The sequence below is a fragment of the Pyricularia pennisetigena genome, assembly GCF_004337985.1.
Source record: "Pyricularia pennisetigena strain Br36 chromosome 4 map unlocalized Pyricularia_pennisetigena_Br36_Scf_6, whole genome shotgun sequence".
NCBI classification, from domain to species: domain Eukaryota; kingdom Fungi; phylum Ascomycota; class Sordariomycetes; order Magnaporthales; family Pyriculariaceae; genus Pyricularia; species Pyricularia pennisetigena.
In genome coordinates, this window is record NW_021940918.1 from 1,667,171 (window position 1) to 1,682,393 (window position 15,223).

General features: G+C 51.3%; 5 protein-coding genes across 5 annotated transcripts; 4 read left to right on the forward strand and 1 right to left on the reverse strand.

Moving 5' to 3' along the window:
- Window positions 1-187: 187 nt before the first annotated feature.
- Window positions 188-1,734, forward strand: PpBr36_06098 (uncharacterized protein; the record flags this gene model as incomplete). Its single annotated transcript, XM_029893245.1, has 2 exons — window positions 188-593; window positions 680-1,734. The coding sequence occupies 2 exons, from the start codon at window positions 188-190 to the stop codon at window positions 1,732-1,734; spliced, it is 1,461 nt and encodes a 486-aa protein (XP_029746535.1).
- Window positions 1,735-2,316: 582 nt separating this feature from the next.
- PpBr36_06099 (uncharacterized protein) lies at window positions 2,317-3,993 on the reverse strand (the record flags this gene model as incomplete). The annotated part of the gene is made up of 3 exons (XM_029893246.1): window positions 2,317-2,515; window positions 2,596-3,428; window positions 3,535-3,993. The coding sequence occupies 3 exons, from the start codon at window positions 3,991-3,993 to the stop codon at window positions 2,317-2,319; spliced, it is 1,491 nt and encodes a 496-aa protein (XP_029745672.1).
- Window positions 3,994-4,666: 673 nt separating this feature from the next.
- PpBr36_06100 (uncharacterized protein) lies at window positions 4,667-6,127 on the forward strand (the record flags this gene model as incomplete). The annotated part of the gene is made up of 1 exon (XM_029893247.1): window positions 4,667-6,127. The coding sequence occupies one exon, from the start codon at window positions 4,667-4,669 to the stop codon at window positions 6,125-6,127; it is 1,461 nt and encodes a 486-aa protein (XP_029745439.1).
- A 3,295-nt stretch (window positions 6,128-9,422) lies between these two features.
- On the forward strand, window positions 9,423-9,632 carry PpBr36_06101 (uncharacterized protein; the record flags this gene model as incomplete). The annotated part of the gene is made up of 1 exon (XM_029893248.1): window positions 9,423-9,632. A coding segment is annotated over one exon (210 nt), but the record flags the coding sequence as incomplete, so codon positions are not given.
- Window positions 9,633-12,181: 2,549 nt separating this feature from the next.
- Window positions 12,182-13,749, forward strand: PpBr36_06102 (uncharacterized protein; the record flags this gene model as incomplete). Its single annotated transcript, XM_029893249.1, has 3 exons — window positions 12,182-12,686; window positions 12,747-12,886; window positions 12,967-13,749. 3 exons carry the CDS (start codon window positions 12,182-12,184, stop codon window positions 13,747-13,749), a joined length of 1,428 nt encoding a protein of 475 aa, XP_029745441.1.
- Window positions 13,750-15,223: the final 1,474 nt, after the last annotated feature.

Below are 15,223 nucleotides of genomic sequence, written 5' to 3' on the forward strand. Positions count from 1 at the left end.
CGAACATCAAAACATAAAGAAAGAGCCACCAGTCTTCCCCCACTAACAAGTCGTCCCCCCACCACGCCACTCAGCAGCTGCAACCGCTTCTTTACCGAAGCAGCAGTACTTTAATTCCGCATATTCGCTCAGGCTTCAACCACAAGACAACCCCCACTACCACCCCCGAATACAATTCACCAGGAAAATGTCTTCAACCTCTAGTCGCAGATTAAATCATGACAACATCAACCCTCATGTCAAGGCTGCCAAATATGCAGTGAGGGGTGAGCTCGCCGTCAAGAGCGAGGAGTTCCGCGCAAAGCTCGCAAAAGGTGACTCGGACTTGCCTTTCAAGGAGGTCATCTCAGCCAATATCGGCAACCCCCAGCAGCTGGACCAGAAGCCCATCACATTCTTCCGTCAGGTGCTTAGCATCTTGGAGAACCCACTACTACTTGATCACGAGGATGTTCTCCTGAACCAGCTCGGCTACAAGTCCGACGTTATTGCTCGCGCAAAGTGGCTTCTCAGCAAGGTTGGGTCCGTAGGCGCATATAGCGCTAGCAACGGTGCTCCGGCCATTCGCCAGAGCATTGCCGACTTTCTAGAGAGTAAGTTCCAAGAAGTTGTCTCCTCCCATACCGAGGCCGAGGCTGTTATTGCCCCTGATATGACAAACTCTAATAATGGCTCATAGGACGTGATGGATTCCCCGCAAAGGAATCAGACATTTACCTGTCTGCTGGTGCCTCATCTGGCGTGAACACCCTTCTTCACGTCATTTGCGCGGACAAGAACTCGGGCGTGCTTGTCCCCATCCCTCAGTACCCCTTGTACACCGCCTCGCTGTCCGTGCTTGACGCGCAATGCGTGCCTTATTATCTGGACGAGTCCAAGAACTGGGGCACCACCATGGAGACCATCAAGGCTGCCCACGATGAGGCCAAGGCCAAGGGTACTGATGTGCGCGCCATTGTCGTCATCAACCCTGGCAACCCTACCGGTGCCTCGCTGTCCGAGGAGGACATCCGCGGCATCATCGAGCTTGCGCGTGCTGAGCGTCTGGTCGTCATGGCGGATGAGGTGTACCAGACCAACGTTTTTGTCGGCAAATTCCACTCGTTCAAGCGCGTTCTCCGACAGCTGCAGAAAGAGAACCCTGACGGCAAGTATGACGAGGTTGAGCTCGCGTCGCTGCACTCCGTGTCCAAGGGCATGGTAGGCGAGTGCGGCCACCGGGGCGGCTACTTTGAGCTCGTCAACTTCGACGAGAAGGTCCAGGCCGAGATCTACAAGTTCGTCTCCATCATGCTGTGCGCCCCCGTCATCGGCCAGTGCCTGGTCGAGCTCATGGTCAACCCGCCCAAGGAGGGCGAGCCGAGCTATGAGCTGTACAAGAAGGAGTACGACGGTATCTTTGAGGGCCTCAAGGCCCGCGCCACGGCCTTGCACAAGGCCTTTGCCGAGATGGAGGGTGTCGAGTGCGGCGATCCGCAGGGATCCATGTACTTGTTCCCGACCATCAACGTCCCGCAGAAGGCCGCCGCCGAGGCCGAGAAGGAGGGTCGCACGCCCGACGAGTTTTACTGCATGCGGCTGCTCGAGGCCACGGGCGTTTGCGTCGTGCCCGGCAGCGGCTTCGGACAGAAGCCCGGCACCCTTCACCTGCGCACCACGTTCCTTGCTCCCGGTACCGAGTGGGTAGGCAGCATTGTCAAGTTTCACAAGGAGTTCATGGACAAGTACAGGTAGAGATGGCGTTAGAAGGTATTTGTCGATGGCGTTCATGACGGCGGCGTTTTTTTTTTTTTCTTTCGTCTCTTTTTTTCCTGGTCTGGGAATCACATTGGACATTTTTTGCCTTACCAGACTTGGCGACATGGGGTTATATCGCGATACATTATACACAAGGCGACCAATCTCCCTGTAGATAAGTGAGAAATAGATGTCTTGCACAAAAAATGGGTTTTGGCCACTGCTCGGATTGCAGATCGAAAGACTCCGCTGCGTGAAGTCCTTCCATGGGATTAATTCGGTTGTCTTGTCTATTTATCATACATCTAGATGACGACACAATGTAAGCCCTTTTCCCTTCACCCAATTTCCATTGCGCCTGTCTCCAGCCCGAGTTACTAGGTCTATCTCGCCCAGAGTGACCGTCAAAGCAATCGTCGAAGCACGTGTTGAAAATCTCGGTGACCCCTTATTCAGCTATCCTGGCGCCCCTATGGAACGTGAATACAAATGATGGGCTATTTTTTTTCAGGCTGAAAAGCCGGGGGTTCCCACCTTCGGTGTCTGATCCTCGGTTTTTGATAACTGATTGCCTCGACATTACGCTCTCTCGCTTCCTCGCAGCCTTACTGCCTGGCCGTACTTTTGCAGTTTGGTGATCAGCTGATCACCCTGCTTCACTACATCCTGATATTGCTTGTTCTTGTCGTCGGGGCGGTTTGTCTCGATGATGCCCTTGCCTGTGACGCGATCGATGGTACATGAGATGCGACCGGCGGCGATGAACTTGGCCAGATCGCTACAATGGCACCCAGTATGTTAGTACAAAACTCTTCCAAGTGACAGCCACACGAACTAAAAACCAATGTGGACACATACCGATCAAGGAACTCAATTGTGACACCAAAGTCGTTAGCCATGCTGTCGAGACCGACAACACGGTAGCTCTGCAGGAGTTGCTGGTAAGCACGAAGGCGCATCTCGCGGATAAACCAGTTCTTGTGCTCATGCAGATAACGGTCCTGGGTCAAGAACTGTTCCTCCACGAGAGCCAATGCTTGGAAGAATTGCTTGTAGTTGCCTGTGTACAGGCTGCTGACAAGCTGGGCCAGCGGCGAGAAGTCGACGGCAAGCTCGGCATCGGGTTGGTCAGTACCCGTACCGAGGGTAGTCAGGTTGACGACAGCAGTAGCGCCCGATGCTTTGCTCGGGGCGGCAGCTCCACCGGGCGAGCCGTCGGACATCTCATCATCGGCCCCGGGACCGGCCGAGATCGCCCCTGTCAATGCGAGCAGCTTCTCCTCGCCATCGCCAAGAATGGCCTTGATCTCGGGAGCGTCGACGACCTTGGACTTGAACTCGACACGCTTGAGACTGACAGACCCGGCAAGAACAGAGTATACAACCAGGTTGGTGTAGGTGCAAAGCTCATATGACGTAAAGGTCGACAGACTGTCGAGTAGAAGAGGGGCGGCAGGGCTGTAGGAGCGGACGGTAAGAAGGTGAATGCCCTCATAAGCCTTGAGGCGGTTACGGCGATCCCAGTCACCGCCAGCATCGACCAGTGTCTTGGCCCGCTCAACCTGCTTTTTCACCAGCTGCTTGTCGCCGTAGAAAAGACCCATGCGGACTATTGCTAGTACCAAGTCGATCTTGGTTCCCAGTATTCCGGTGTTCTCAAAGACGAGTTCGTAGGCAGCAATTGCTTTCTCCTGTAGCAGTTGGAGAAACAGACATCGATGTCAGTAAGTGCGACCGCCAAGCATATCCCGAGGAGCGAGGCAGGCTAGTACAAGTCATCCCCAGCAGCTAACGTACCTTGTCGCCAACCCTCGCCCAGAAATCAGCCCTCTTTCCCCTTGCTGCCTGGATTTCTGTCTCACCGGCCTTCTCAACAGCTTCGTCCTCCTCCTTTTGAAATTCGTCTAGCTCGGCATCATTGTCCGCCTTGAGCTTCTGGTAGAGACCCTCGTCCCAGGTCAGATTTACGCTGGTTATGGGCCTGTTGGTAGAGATCATGCCCACGGCGCTAGATTTCCTGCTGAGGGGCTTCCCTGGAGCGCTTGAGCCACCCTCGCCGACGACATTGAGGATGCCTTCGATCGGGTGCGCCAGGTACCTGTACAGCGGGGCCATTTTGTGCTCGTTGATGGCATCCTGCAGGCTCTTGGCTGCCGCCTGCTGAGCTGCCCCGCCTGCATACGAGTTTGTAAGAGTAAAGACGTGCTGTGCGAGTGGCAGCAGGGGCCATTTTGCGTACTGGGGATCGGAGCCCATGGTTGCTAGTCGGCGAGTCTTCTATTGCCTATTGTAGGGTATGGTGGGCTCGATCGAGTCGTATTCCCAGGAAAAGGCGGTTTCCAAGGTCGGCACTGAAGCGATTATCGAATGGATCGGATGGGCGTAACAAAGAAGTTTTGATATTTCGGGTGTGCTTCGGTGGGCAGATGCAATGTTGAGGTTGATGATGGATGGGATATTGCTTGGGCGGATGGTATGGGAGAAGGTGTGAAGGTAGGAGCTGTCCGCTGTCGTGCCGCCGCAAGTGGTTGCTGTGGGTCACCGATGAGGATCTGGGCGGGCTGGTCGGTAGCTGAGCTACAGGCGGCAAAGCTCACGCGTCAGCGTTAATCGTTCTTGGTGCTTTGAGTGCGCGCACGGACAATCAAGGTTACATGTCCTGTTGGAACTTGCCGGATTAGATAATACAAATCAAATGTCCTTCGTCAACCACGACATTGTTTCTTTCCAATTGAACTTTTGGACCCTTTCCCCCGTCAATTTCATCTTTTGAGCCAGTTTAATAAACTGCAACCTGATTGACAACGATCACGCATGCTATCTATATGCTCTCAAATCACATCGCCTTCAGTTTCACTTGCGCTTCAGGACTGGCCCATTTGACCTCTGCGCGGCAACACGAGCTCTTCACTTGATATCATTGCCGAAAATGGCAGGCGGAGCAGACCTGGACGAGCCCCCGAGGCAATCCGACAGCACAACCGACCGAAAGCGGCCTGCAGAGTCAACAAACGAGGCAGGATCTGCCGATGCGCCCAGAGATCGAGCAGGCAACAAGACTTACGATGTTAGCAAGTTAGAACCCGCACGCAAGCGGCAGCGCTCCAAATCGCCCGGTGGTGAAGCTGCTCCTAGGAAGCTCAAGCGACCTGGGGCCCGTGCAACCATTTCGGAAGCAGATCGCAAGGCCGCGAGGGAGCGCGCACTGGAGCGTGAGCGCTTGGCACGGGAGGCGGCCATCGCGGACGAGGAACGTCAGCAGATTAATGACGTAGTCAAAGCTCACTACAACGCCGTACCAGAGAGGGGCCGCGATTGGCGCAAGACCGACAGTCGGATCAAGGGCCTCCGCTCTTTTAACAACTGGATCAAGAGCTGCATCATTCAGAAGTTCTCTCCCGACGAGGACCATCAGCCAGGAAGGGGCGGTGGTCCTAGCATACTGGTGCTGGACATGGGCTGTGGCAAGGGGGGTGATCTGGGCAAATGGCAACAGGCCCCTCAGCACGTTGAGCTATATGTCGGCATGGATCCTGCCGATGTGAGTATCGACCAGGCTAGGGACCGCTATCGCAGCATGAGCAGCCGCGGTGGCCGCGGTGGAAGGGGAGGACGCGGTGGAGGCCGGGGTCCAGCTAGGCTTTTTGAGGCCCGCTTCCACGTCAAAGATTGCTTTGGCGAGCCCATCAACGACATTGACATTATACGTCAAGTTGGCTTCGAGAGCGGACCCCACGGTGGTGGGCGCGGATTTGATGTTGTCAGCATGATGTTTTGTATGCACTATGCGTTCGAGACGGAGCAAAAGGCGCGCCAGATGCTCAAAAATGTTGCAGGTGCTCTGAGGAAAGGCGGACGCCTCATTGGTGCTATTCCCAACTCGGATGTCATCAGCACCAAAGTCCGCGAGCACAATGCTCGCATGGCAGAAATGAAGAAAAAACAGGCAGAGGCAGGTGAAAACTCAAAGAAGGATGACAACGGCGATGCCGAGGAGGGCGAGCTTGACGAGCCAGAGGTTGAAAAGTCGGCCGAATGGGGCAATGATATTTACCGTGTTAGGTTTCCGGGGCAGACGCCGGAGGATGGCATTTTCCGACCACCTTTCGGTTGGAAGTATAACTTCTTTTTACACGAGGCAGTCGAGGAGGTTCCCGAGTATGTGGTGCCATGGGAGGCCTTCCGTGCCTTGGCCGAAGATTACAACCTGGAGCTGCAGTGGCATCGAAGTTTCAAGGAGATTTGGGATCAAGAGAAGGATGACCGAACCCTCGGTCCCCTGAGTGAGAGGATGCATGTGCGAGACAGGAACACTGGTGAATTGCTGGTGAGCCCTGAGGAGCTGGAGGCCGCCAATTTCTACGTTGGATTCTGTTTTTACAAGGTCTAGATAAAACTTTGCGATGGCTTGCTGTTAAAAGCCCTGCGCTGATCCAATTTGCACCATTTTACCATGATTTTTGACTTGGTCAATCAAGTATTAGAGCGTAGACAGGCTAATACTACTGGAACAGCCACCGTCTGCGCTGGTATGTGATTTATATGCTGATGACGCGCTGGCAAAGTAGAAGCTTTTCGACACCTTGTGGTATACTCAAACGGGAAGCAGGAAAAGGTTTGTCTAAGGTTACCACGCCGTACGTAAGACTAGAGCATTTCTGCGTTAGTCGATTCGTCTGATATTGATACATACAATAAACTCGTTCCGCCGCTCTTAGGTCTTATTCTCTTTTGCTACGATACGCCTTGCCAGTAAGCCTAGGGATGCTAACCTTTGTCACACATGTGCCAAAGTGCCTTGGCTGATGTCGTCGTTCCCCCACATCAGGCTGGAGCTTGGGCCTGCTTGAGCTGAGAAACATTGCCACGCACACTAAGACTTTATGCATGTGTTTCGAACCCCTATTTTTTGTGGGTGATAGTGTGTCTATCTATGCACGAAATGCGCAGTTCCCAATTTCCATCAATATTAATTATTACATCGTCTGTGCACGTCTCGACCGTCTGGCTACCCTAAATGAGGCAAAGAAGTTGTTTCCATATTGTCACAAAGAGGTTTGTCTTCCTCAACTCTGTCTGTGTTTTCAGTCTGGCGGCGAAATATCAGCGGTAAAAAAAAAAAAAAAAAAAGATTTCTAGCTCTACCTCAGTTGTCTCACCAACGAATCCTTGACATCGAACGAATAGGGCTTTCATTATGGTTTTTGTCTTTTGTCTGAAGGGAGCCCTGGATTACAGGAGAAGCGCGAAATGGTCGTGGTCCCATGACTTCCGATGGTCGGATAATATAGTACAGTACTGTAAAACGAGCCAATCCAAAAGTTTTTTTTTTTTTTTTTTTAAATGTGATCCCGGCACAGTCAAACTGTTTCGGATGGTCCGAGCCTGCCTTGCCTGGCACTTGCTGGCAGGACATGGGATGAAGTCGCTTGCGTGTCCCCGACATGAGAGGTGGGGACTGAATTGAAGTGTAGCCTGTCAAGCCTGTGCATACAAGTTAAACGAATGAATATTCAGGCACGAACAGTCTTGTTTCTTTCATCAATCATGCCGGTGCTTGTTGTATCCACAAAGGTCCACAGGCTTACCTCCCGGGAGAGAATCCGGGGGTTCCGTTCCCCAGGGTCAGTGGTCTTGGGATTCGGTTATGTGGTCGAACCGTCTAGGTGAAGAGCCAGTTCCCGTGTCAAACAAGCATCAAGTCTACCTGCGAAACCCCTGCCTGCGTCTGCTTGCCCTATTGGTGTCTACTACTATGGTATGGGTAGCCTGATGGTCGACCGATTGAGACTCTAGAAATAGATCCGAGGAACTCACAGTGGGTAGAGAAAGTAGTAAAAGTGGCCAAGCTATAGGGGACTTTCCCCAAAACATTCATTCTCATTACATACTCTCCACCACCAATTAGTCGGGCTGCCCGAAGGTTCAATGCCAAGGAATGCCCGTCGAGAAAGAATTGAAGACGGGCAATGAAAGAAGAGAAAAGAAGAGGAGGCGGAAATTGCATAGACCCAGTCGACCTGTGTTTTTTTCCAGTCCATCGCCTCAATTCCAACATGGTTAAACGGATGAGTTTGATAGACTAGCAAGGTATATGCCAAAGTCAATTGACGAGCAGAACAAGATATTAAAGTTGCAAGTCAAAGACTAGGTAGCCCCTGGAGGGGAGGGGGCAGAATCGAGAGTCAACCATGTTACTTTGGTACCCGCGGTCCAGCCTCCGCTGCCTTGCATGTCGCATGGGCGCCTGCATCGGTTAACGGTGATTCCAAGAGGCAGCCCATCTAATTAACTGCCTATCCTAGACGCTTTGTTTAGCAGGCTGTATCTAAAGTAGTAATCTATGGCAAAATATTTTCTGGAATCGAAAGCCAGATAGGGAAGGGGGCAAAAATAAAGAGAGAGAGAGAGAAAAGGGGGAAGGGGTGTGAGCATGGGATTAAGGGTCCGCACCATCAATATTGTTAGGGCAGCACGGGCTGAAGACATGGAGGTTGACCCGAGATGCGGATGCACGATGCCAACGAAGCACGTTAGTTGTCTAGACCAAAAGAAATCTTTAGCTAAGGGTTGTGCTTTTTTTTTTTTTTTTTTTTTTTTTTTTTTCTCCTTCCGCTGTCTGTTCAGGGTCCATGGCTTGCATTGGGCGGGGGCTATAGGAAACGTTTGCTGGACGAGATGTGTAGGTACTGAGTAGTGTCGACCAGGACTTTTCTTCTAGGCGTGTAAAGCAATTTATCACACAGTACTACACTCAGAATATTACTTGGGCCGCCTACGTATGTAGCATGTAGGGTGTAGGGTTCGATTGTGTCGGGTATTGATCAAATCAAGGCTTCCTCTTCGTCTTTGCAAAATGACAGCCTAACTTAATTACTTCGTAGGTTTCATTCCGAGAAAGCAGGGTCAGATTCCTCTTGTTCAGTGGAGAGGTCGGGTGGATAACGAACTAGAACAGGTGTGACGTCCACTGCATGGGTAGTGCGGTGCAGTGCAGTGCAACAACCCCTTGGCCCTTCTGGAAAAACTTCTCGAAGCCTTCTCGAATGAATCGGTCTAATTTCGTTTCCCAAACCCACCCCGGCCGCGGTCCATTATGCACCAGCAGCAACCCGTCATTGTGGCCAACCAACTCTGTTTTTGCATCGTATTTTCCGTCAACCCGGCATGAATATGTCATGATCCTTTTAACAGTGCAGGATTCTGATTCCTAGTCCCAGTCAAAGTGGGTGCTTCAATTAACGGCTTTTTTACTGCTTTTTTTTTTTTTTGTACGAGACGGGGAGGACGATGTGTTCACAGTACTGTACTGTTTGACTGGCAGATGCAGCTCCCCTTCTTAGTATTATACGGTGTAATGTCCGAGTTCGTTTTCTTTGGTTTTGCAGATCCACGCCCCCTGCCGATGACTTGACTGAGAAGAGGTTGTGCATGGGGCAAGGGCGGGCTTCCGTCTCTCCGTCCACACCTCCGTGTCAAGGACGAGTTGATGACACAAGGCGGGCACATGGAACTAGGTAGATGAACTCTTGCTCGCTTGCAAGGGAGGACGATGCGGACTTGACAGGACTCACAGCACAGGCGAACGGACAAATAGACAGGAGACAGACAGACAGACAGATGCAAGCAAAGCACAAACGCCGCACGCACGGAACAAAACAATCCAAACAAAGTACGGTACCTGCCTACGTAGGTACCGTTCGTGCCCCTGTCCCTCTTCAAGGTCCGAGCGTCCTTCTGGAAAATGTGGAAAGAATTTTGACGACAAGGCTGGTGCAAAAGGGATCTGCAATTGGTCGGAGCGTTGTACATGGGTAACGCACTGTCAATCTCTACAAGACACCATCCCGCGAAGTGCTGCAACTGAACGCTTTGCTGCATTGCATCTGAGGTAAAAGCGAAAGGCAGGTAGCCTGGCGGCATCACTCGCCCGTATACGATCCGTTAGCCAAGAGCCCAGCGGATTTTGTGCCATTTGCGGGCACAGAAAACGTAGGAGAGGGGGAAAAAAATCGAAGCACTGAGAGATAGAAAAGTAGAGGCAAAGTGGAGATAACGAACAAGAGATCAAGACTAAGCAAACATTAGAACGGCTTTGGCTGTTTGGCGGGGTCCAGCTGCTTGCTTGTTTGCAGTTGAAAACACCACTAAATTAACAACAAACGAAGGGGTTACTCTAATCGGTCCATAATCTCGGAAGCGTCACGCCGCCGCAATCGCTAAAAGCCTCCGAGCCCGTTGTAACATTGAATCTGTTTTTTATGAGATATCTCTTTTTTTTTTTCGGGAACAATAGGCGTCATTGAGTGGGACATGAAGTCGATCAATGATCCAAGATTCGGGCACCTGGTCAATGTTATACTAATGTAGACACCTTGTTCTATACTCCGTAACAGATATCTCGGGCTGTATGGATTGTGAAGACGATGCTTTGGCGATTTGGCCCGTCCAGTCCAAGGTGCCTCATAATTAGATACTTACCTGCAGCCTCGGCTGGGGCACTTGGCCAAGCTGTCACTGCGAATGGCAGTAGTTCCTTTATATTCTTTTGTGGGTGCTGAAGTTTGCGAAAAAATAAATAAATAAAAAATACGAACTTTGTCGAGTTGTTCTCAGAGCCCCACATCGTAGTTTCTGTCGTCTGCTGTAGGTAATATAACGCGGTACATATGTGAGGAAGTCGCCTGCCACACTAGGGTACACAAGTAGGTACGTGCTAATTGCTAAGGCAATTTGGGTAGTAGGTAGGTAGGTAGTCTTTCTAGACTACTGTAAATCAAGAAATTAGACTACAAAAAATTTTGAGATCACAGAAATCGCCAAAACCACCCCCACCAGCGTTGAAAACGCTATGATAGCATCAATGAAGAAAATTGCCAGGGTAGTGATCCGTATCTGTTCCGATTGTTTTGTCCGTGTGCTCTTCAGCAAAAGAAGCACGGGCATTGGTGAATCCTGAAATGTTGCATTATCCATCGATTCGCCGGCGCGGGACACTAAGACTGCAAGTCCCGAGTTGACCTGAGCCACCCCAGGCAGGGCCAGGCAGGCCCCCCCTGTACATGTTCCAGACTAACGCCTGATTAGGACTAGTCCTCTACTCTTGGCACCTATTGATGCTGTTCATTTTTCTGCCATTATTTTTGGATCGATCCATCCCCTTGGAGCAGGAGGTGCCTTCAAAAAATCCATTTGCATCAACTGTTTACCTACCTCACCCTCCAACCATACCCGAACGTTGGTGCCTTTCAACCCTTTGTGTGGATCTCACTTCCTCCTCAGAGAATCCATCACGACCCGGCGACAACCTCAGCTCAAGTCGGCCTCGAGTTAATATCATCTTGGGGTTGGGGCAAACCATCAATCCGATTTACCTTGGTACGGTACGTGTTCGTTTTCGACCCAACCGTGTTTTTTTTTTCTTCTCTCGTTCCATTGCAGTACCTCCATCGGGGAAACCTGGAGACAGCATTCAACTCCAGAGCTCAATTTTGCCGCTGCCGCCGACTTTGATTGCCGACTTTTCAGGTCGCTTGGATAGAGTTCGGGCTGTTTGTGAACCTGATTAATGGCGATAGATCGAGGTCGCAAGCTCTGCTCTGTTCCAAAGCACACCTCTTTTACTGCTTCTTGAAGGTGGAGCATGTTAAGTTGACTAGTTTGGCGCATTATGGTATAGGCAACAACACCGTCCAGAACCCAGCCTCTTGCAGCAGTGTCCTATCTCGATCGATCAAGCGGCCATCGCGTTTCTGCTCACGGCGACCACCCCGTGCCCATCGCTCTGAAGCTTGCGCAACCCCGATAAACAAGGACTTGGAGTCTTCATTCTGTGCCTGTACTGTGCGGACGACAGGAGAGACTTTCTTGCTCAGGCCGCGTGGTCTAGACGGTAGTGACAAAGGGAGCCGCGTTGCAGCAGTCTGGTATAGGCGTGCAAGTTTGAGGAAGCGCAAAAAGACGACAAGGGCGGTTATCAAAATCCAGACGTCGCGTGCGACCTACGACAAATTGATCAAGGGGCAACCTCGAAACTCTCAGTCGCATTGTCACATCGTCCGCTCCACGGCTTGAACGCTTTTACATCATCGAAGTAGTATCGAGCTTGTCAGTGGCCCAAGCTCCTCAGGGGCAACGAGAGTATTCCAATATCTCTCCCATATCTCCGCCCTGGTGAGTCCGCATACGATTGTTGTTACTTGAGCTTTTGTGTTTCTACATTTTTTGGTAAGCCTAGAAGAGGGCAACGCTCCTCCAGGATTGTTATCCTGCTACAGATGTTGCACTTCTTTGATGCAGTTGGACTCGGGAGGAAATGCTCTGAGTCCCGTGCTAATATGTGTTCGTTCTTAGGCAAGCAAAGCCTTGATTACCTACTTTCGGCCTGTGTTATCGACCCGTATAATTTTACAGACCTGAATTTGCACAACTGGGGCTTGTAATCATGGACGCCCCAGTTACTAGCAGTGACATTCCGGGCTTGAGCAGCCTGGTAGATCAAAGAGTCACGCCCTCCCCCGTACCCTCCATGCATCTACCAGCGCCAGTACCTACACCACCACATGGCCATCAAGAGCCGTTGCAGCTCCAGCCACTTCAGCAATATCATCAGCTGTCTCAAATGCCAGTCGACCGCGCCGACTCACCACACGGATCAGAGCATTCTCGGTACTCTGCACCACCGATGAACGGTAGCAGCATGGACAACAGTCGCCCATACGGTTCGCCTTCAGCGATGCATGCTCCACTACATATCTCGCCACCGACAAGCCTGCCCCTGGGCTCCAACATCTCATTACCGGCCATACAGCAGCCGATTCTGGCACCCGCTCCTCCTGCAATGATGTCCGTCTATCCGCCAGTCAATCAGCCGCCGCCCCCAGTAAAGGCGTATCCCTGCAGTACTTGCGGTAAAGGATTCGCACGGCGTAGCGATCTTGCTCGTCACGGTAAGCCTTGCCGGCATCCAAGCGCTCTGTCGGTGTCCATCTGCTAACATACGACCCAAGAGCGCATCCATAGCGGCATCAGGCCGCATGTTTGCGATCACCCTGGCTGTGGAAAACAGTTTATCCAGAGATCTGCTTTAACGGTTCACATGCGTGTTCACACCGGTGAAAAGCCACACATGTGTGAACGTTGCGGCAAGGTAAGCTCAAGAATCAAAACGATGATATCGTGATCAAATCGCATGACTGGGAAAGTACTGACAGAATATGACTACTGCAGCCATTTAGCGACTCGAGTTCCTTGGCCAGGCACAGGCGTATTCACTCAGGGAAGCGTCCGTACAAGTGCCCGTATGCTAACTGCCAAAAAACCTTCACTCGACGCACGACCCTGACGAGGCACCAGAACCACCACACGGGCACGATCGAAGAAGCGGCTCTGGCGACCCGGGAGGCATTGTCTCGTGATCCTAACACAACCGCACGACTGACGCCTGGTGCACACCACCGTTCGGATGGAGAGGCCGCTGTCACCTCAAACCATGCATCGCCTCTTACAACGCCATCTCCGGCACACCGCACTCACTCAATGTCACCGTCTAATGAGTTGGCTGGAATTCACACCTTGCAAACCCAATATCCGAACAGCTCTCTCCCGAGCCATCTCCGAAGTGACGTCCACATTGCCAGCCCTACATCAACTACCTCCTCTGGATACAATGGCAATCGCCCCACGTCACACCCGAGCGGCTATGGACCACCTTCGGTCCTGGAGCCCAGTATCGAGACGCGCCCAGGTCCTGGCAGTGCAAGCGGGAGCCCTCATATGGGCAGCATAGGCTGGCAGTCTCCGTCGCATACAGGCTCCCCTTCACACAGTGCAAGTGGATTTGTCTATCCCGACCCCGAGGCTTATCCTGGTCACGCTGGCCTGTCAGGAAACCTGGGGTCTCTGTTTTACGGCAGTGCTGTTAATTCTACGCGGGCTGGGAGCTCTGAACCAGGCCAAGGGGGCGACTACTCCAAGCCAAGGACCAGTGAACTGTGGGCATCTGCTCAATGAGATAGGATTGGGAACTGTTACGATCACAGATTCCAGGATCACCTGTGATCTCATCTAAACTTTTTTTTTGCTGCTATAGCACTGTCCTGAGGCTATGCGTGCCAGTGCCTCATTTTTTGGCGCCGAAATTATGATACTCGCATTCAGCAGTGTTGTTCCGCAAACCCCCTTATTGTTAGCATGCACGGAAACTTCGCAGATGCGGCATCAGGTCTCGTCTAGGATGCCATCGGATGATGAACAAACCAACCTATCCCGGATTTTCCTGGCTTATTCGCCATCGAACCCTTATGATTGGTCTTTTTTTTTCTTTTTTTCTTTTTGACTTTCCCCTGCGCCACCACAAGGTGCCTAATACTGGGTCACAAATATACCCGCGATGTCCTTTTCTTTGCGCTCGTTTTCTTATCATTTGTTGCAGTCGATATACTCCAACCCTAACACTTTTTTTTCTCTTTCTTTTGTTAAGAATGAAACAGGCTTATAGAATGGGATCGGTGGACTCTGCAGACGGGATAAAATTGGGGGCACATGCCATCTTCCATGAAGCCCGTTGGCTTCGGTGTTAAGGATTGCACTTTTATTATTCCGTATTATTATTCCCTGCTCCTCCTTTTTTTTCTCCTTTTTTTGTTATTCAAATTATTCACAAAAAGTGTACAGCTGAGTTGGTCATGAATGGAGCTTAAGGGGGGGATGGCTCTGTATTTTAGACTTCCTCCGATCTCGAATGGTGGGCGTCTACTACTATTTATCAATTAACCAATGTCGTGAAGGCAGGCAAGCAAGCCACATAATAGCAGAAGCTTTTACTCCGCGGGTCACGTGTGCCGGAAGAAGTTTATGAAGGTCCACGCTAAGTTTTTTTGCATCACGACACTAGTGGCCAGCCAGATTTACTCAAAACGTGGACCCTTGGGTCCAGGCACCACGGCTGTCACTTTGATGTCAGCCGTTGGTCTCGTGGCTGCCAGACATGCGTCTTTGATCAGACCATTTTTCACCTCTGATATTGCTTAGGGGCTGAAGTAGGCGCGTCATCAGGAGTTGTGCAAGCGAGGTTATTTTCTGATTACTATTCAAGCGGCAAGTCTTACACTAGGGAACTTGGCACCAGCAACGCAAGTCTCCGCACCCATGCAAGGATTTTTCTATATACGATTTGTGTGATTGGGGCGTTTACTGGAGAAAAGAGTGATTTGGACGAGTGCCGCAGACATGATACGGGGGATTTCGATGGTTTTATCGACGGGTGCAGTCTGTTTATCGTCAACAGCTGCAGTACACAAGTGGTGAAAGTCGGCGTTTCACCGACGGGGCCCCTTGGGGCTGTCTTGGCCGGCTTTTCCGCACGGCAACCTTCTATCGCTCAAGTCTAATCATGTCGGGCCCATCCTCAGCTGGTCCGATATCTTGGGAGGATTTTTTTTTTTCTTTTCTTTTTTTTTTTTGTTTTTTGCTTTGTTGTTCGGGC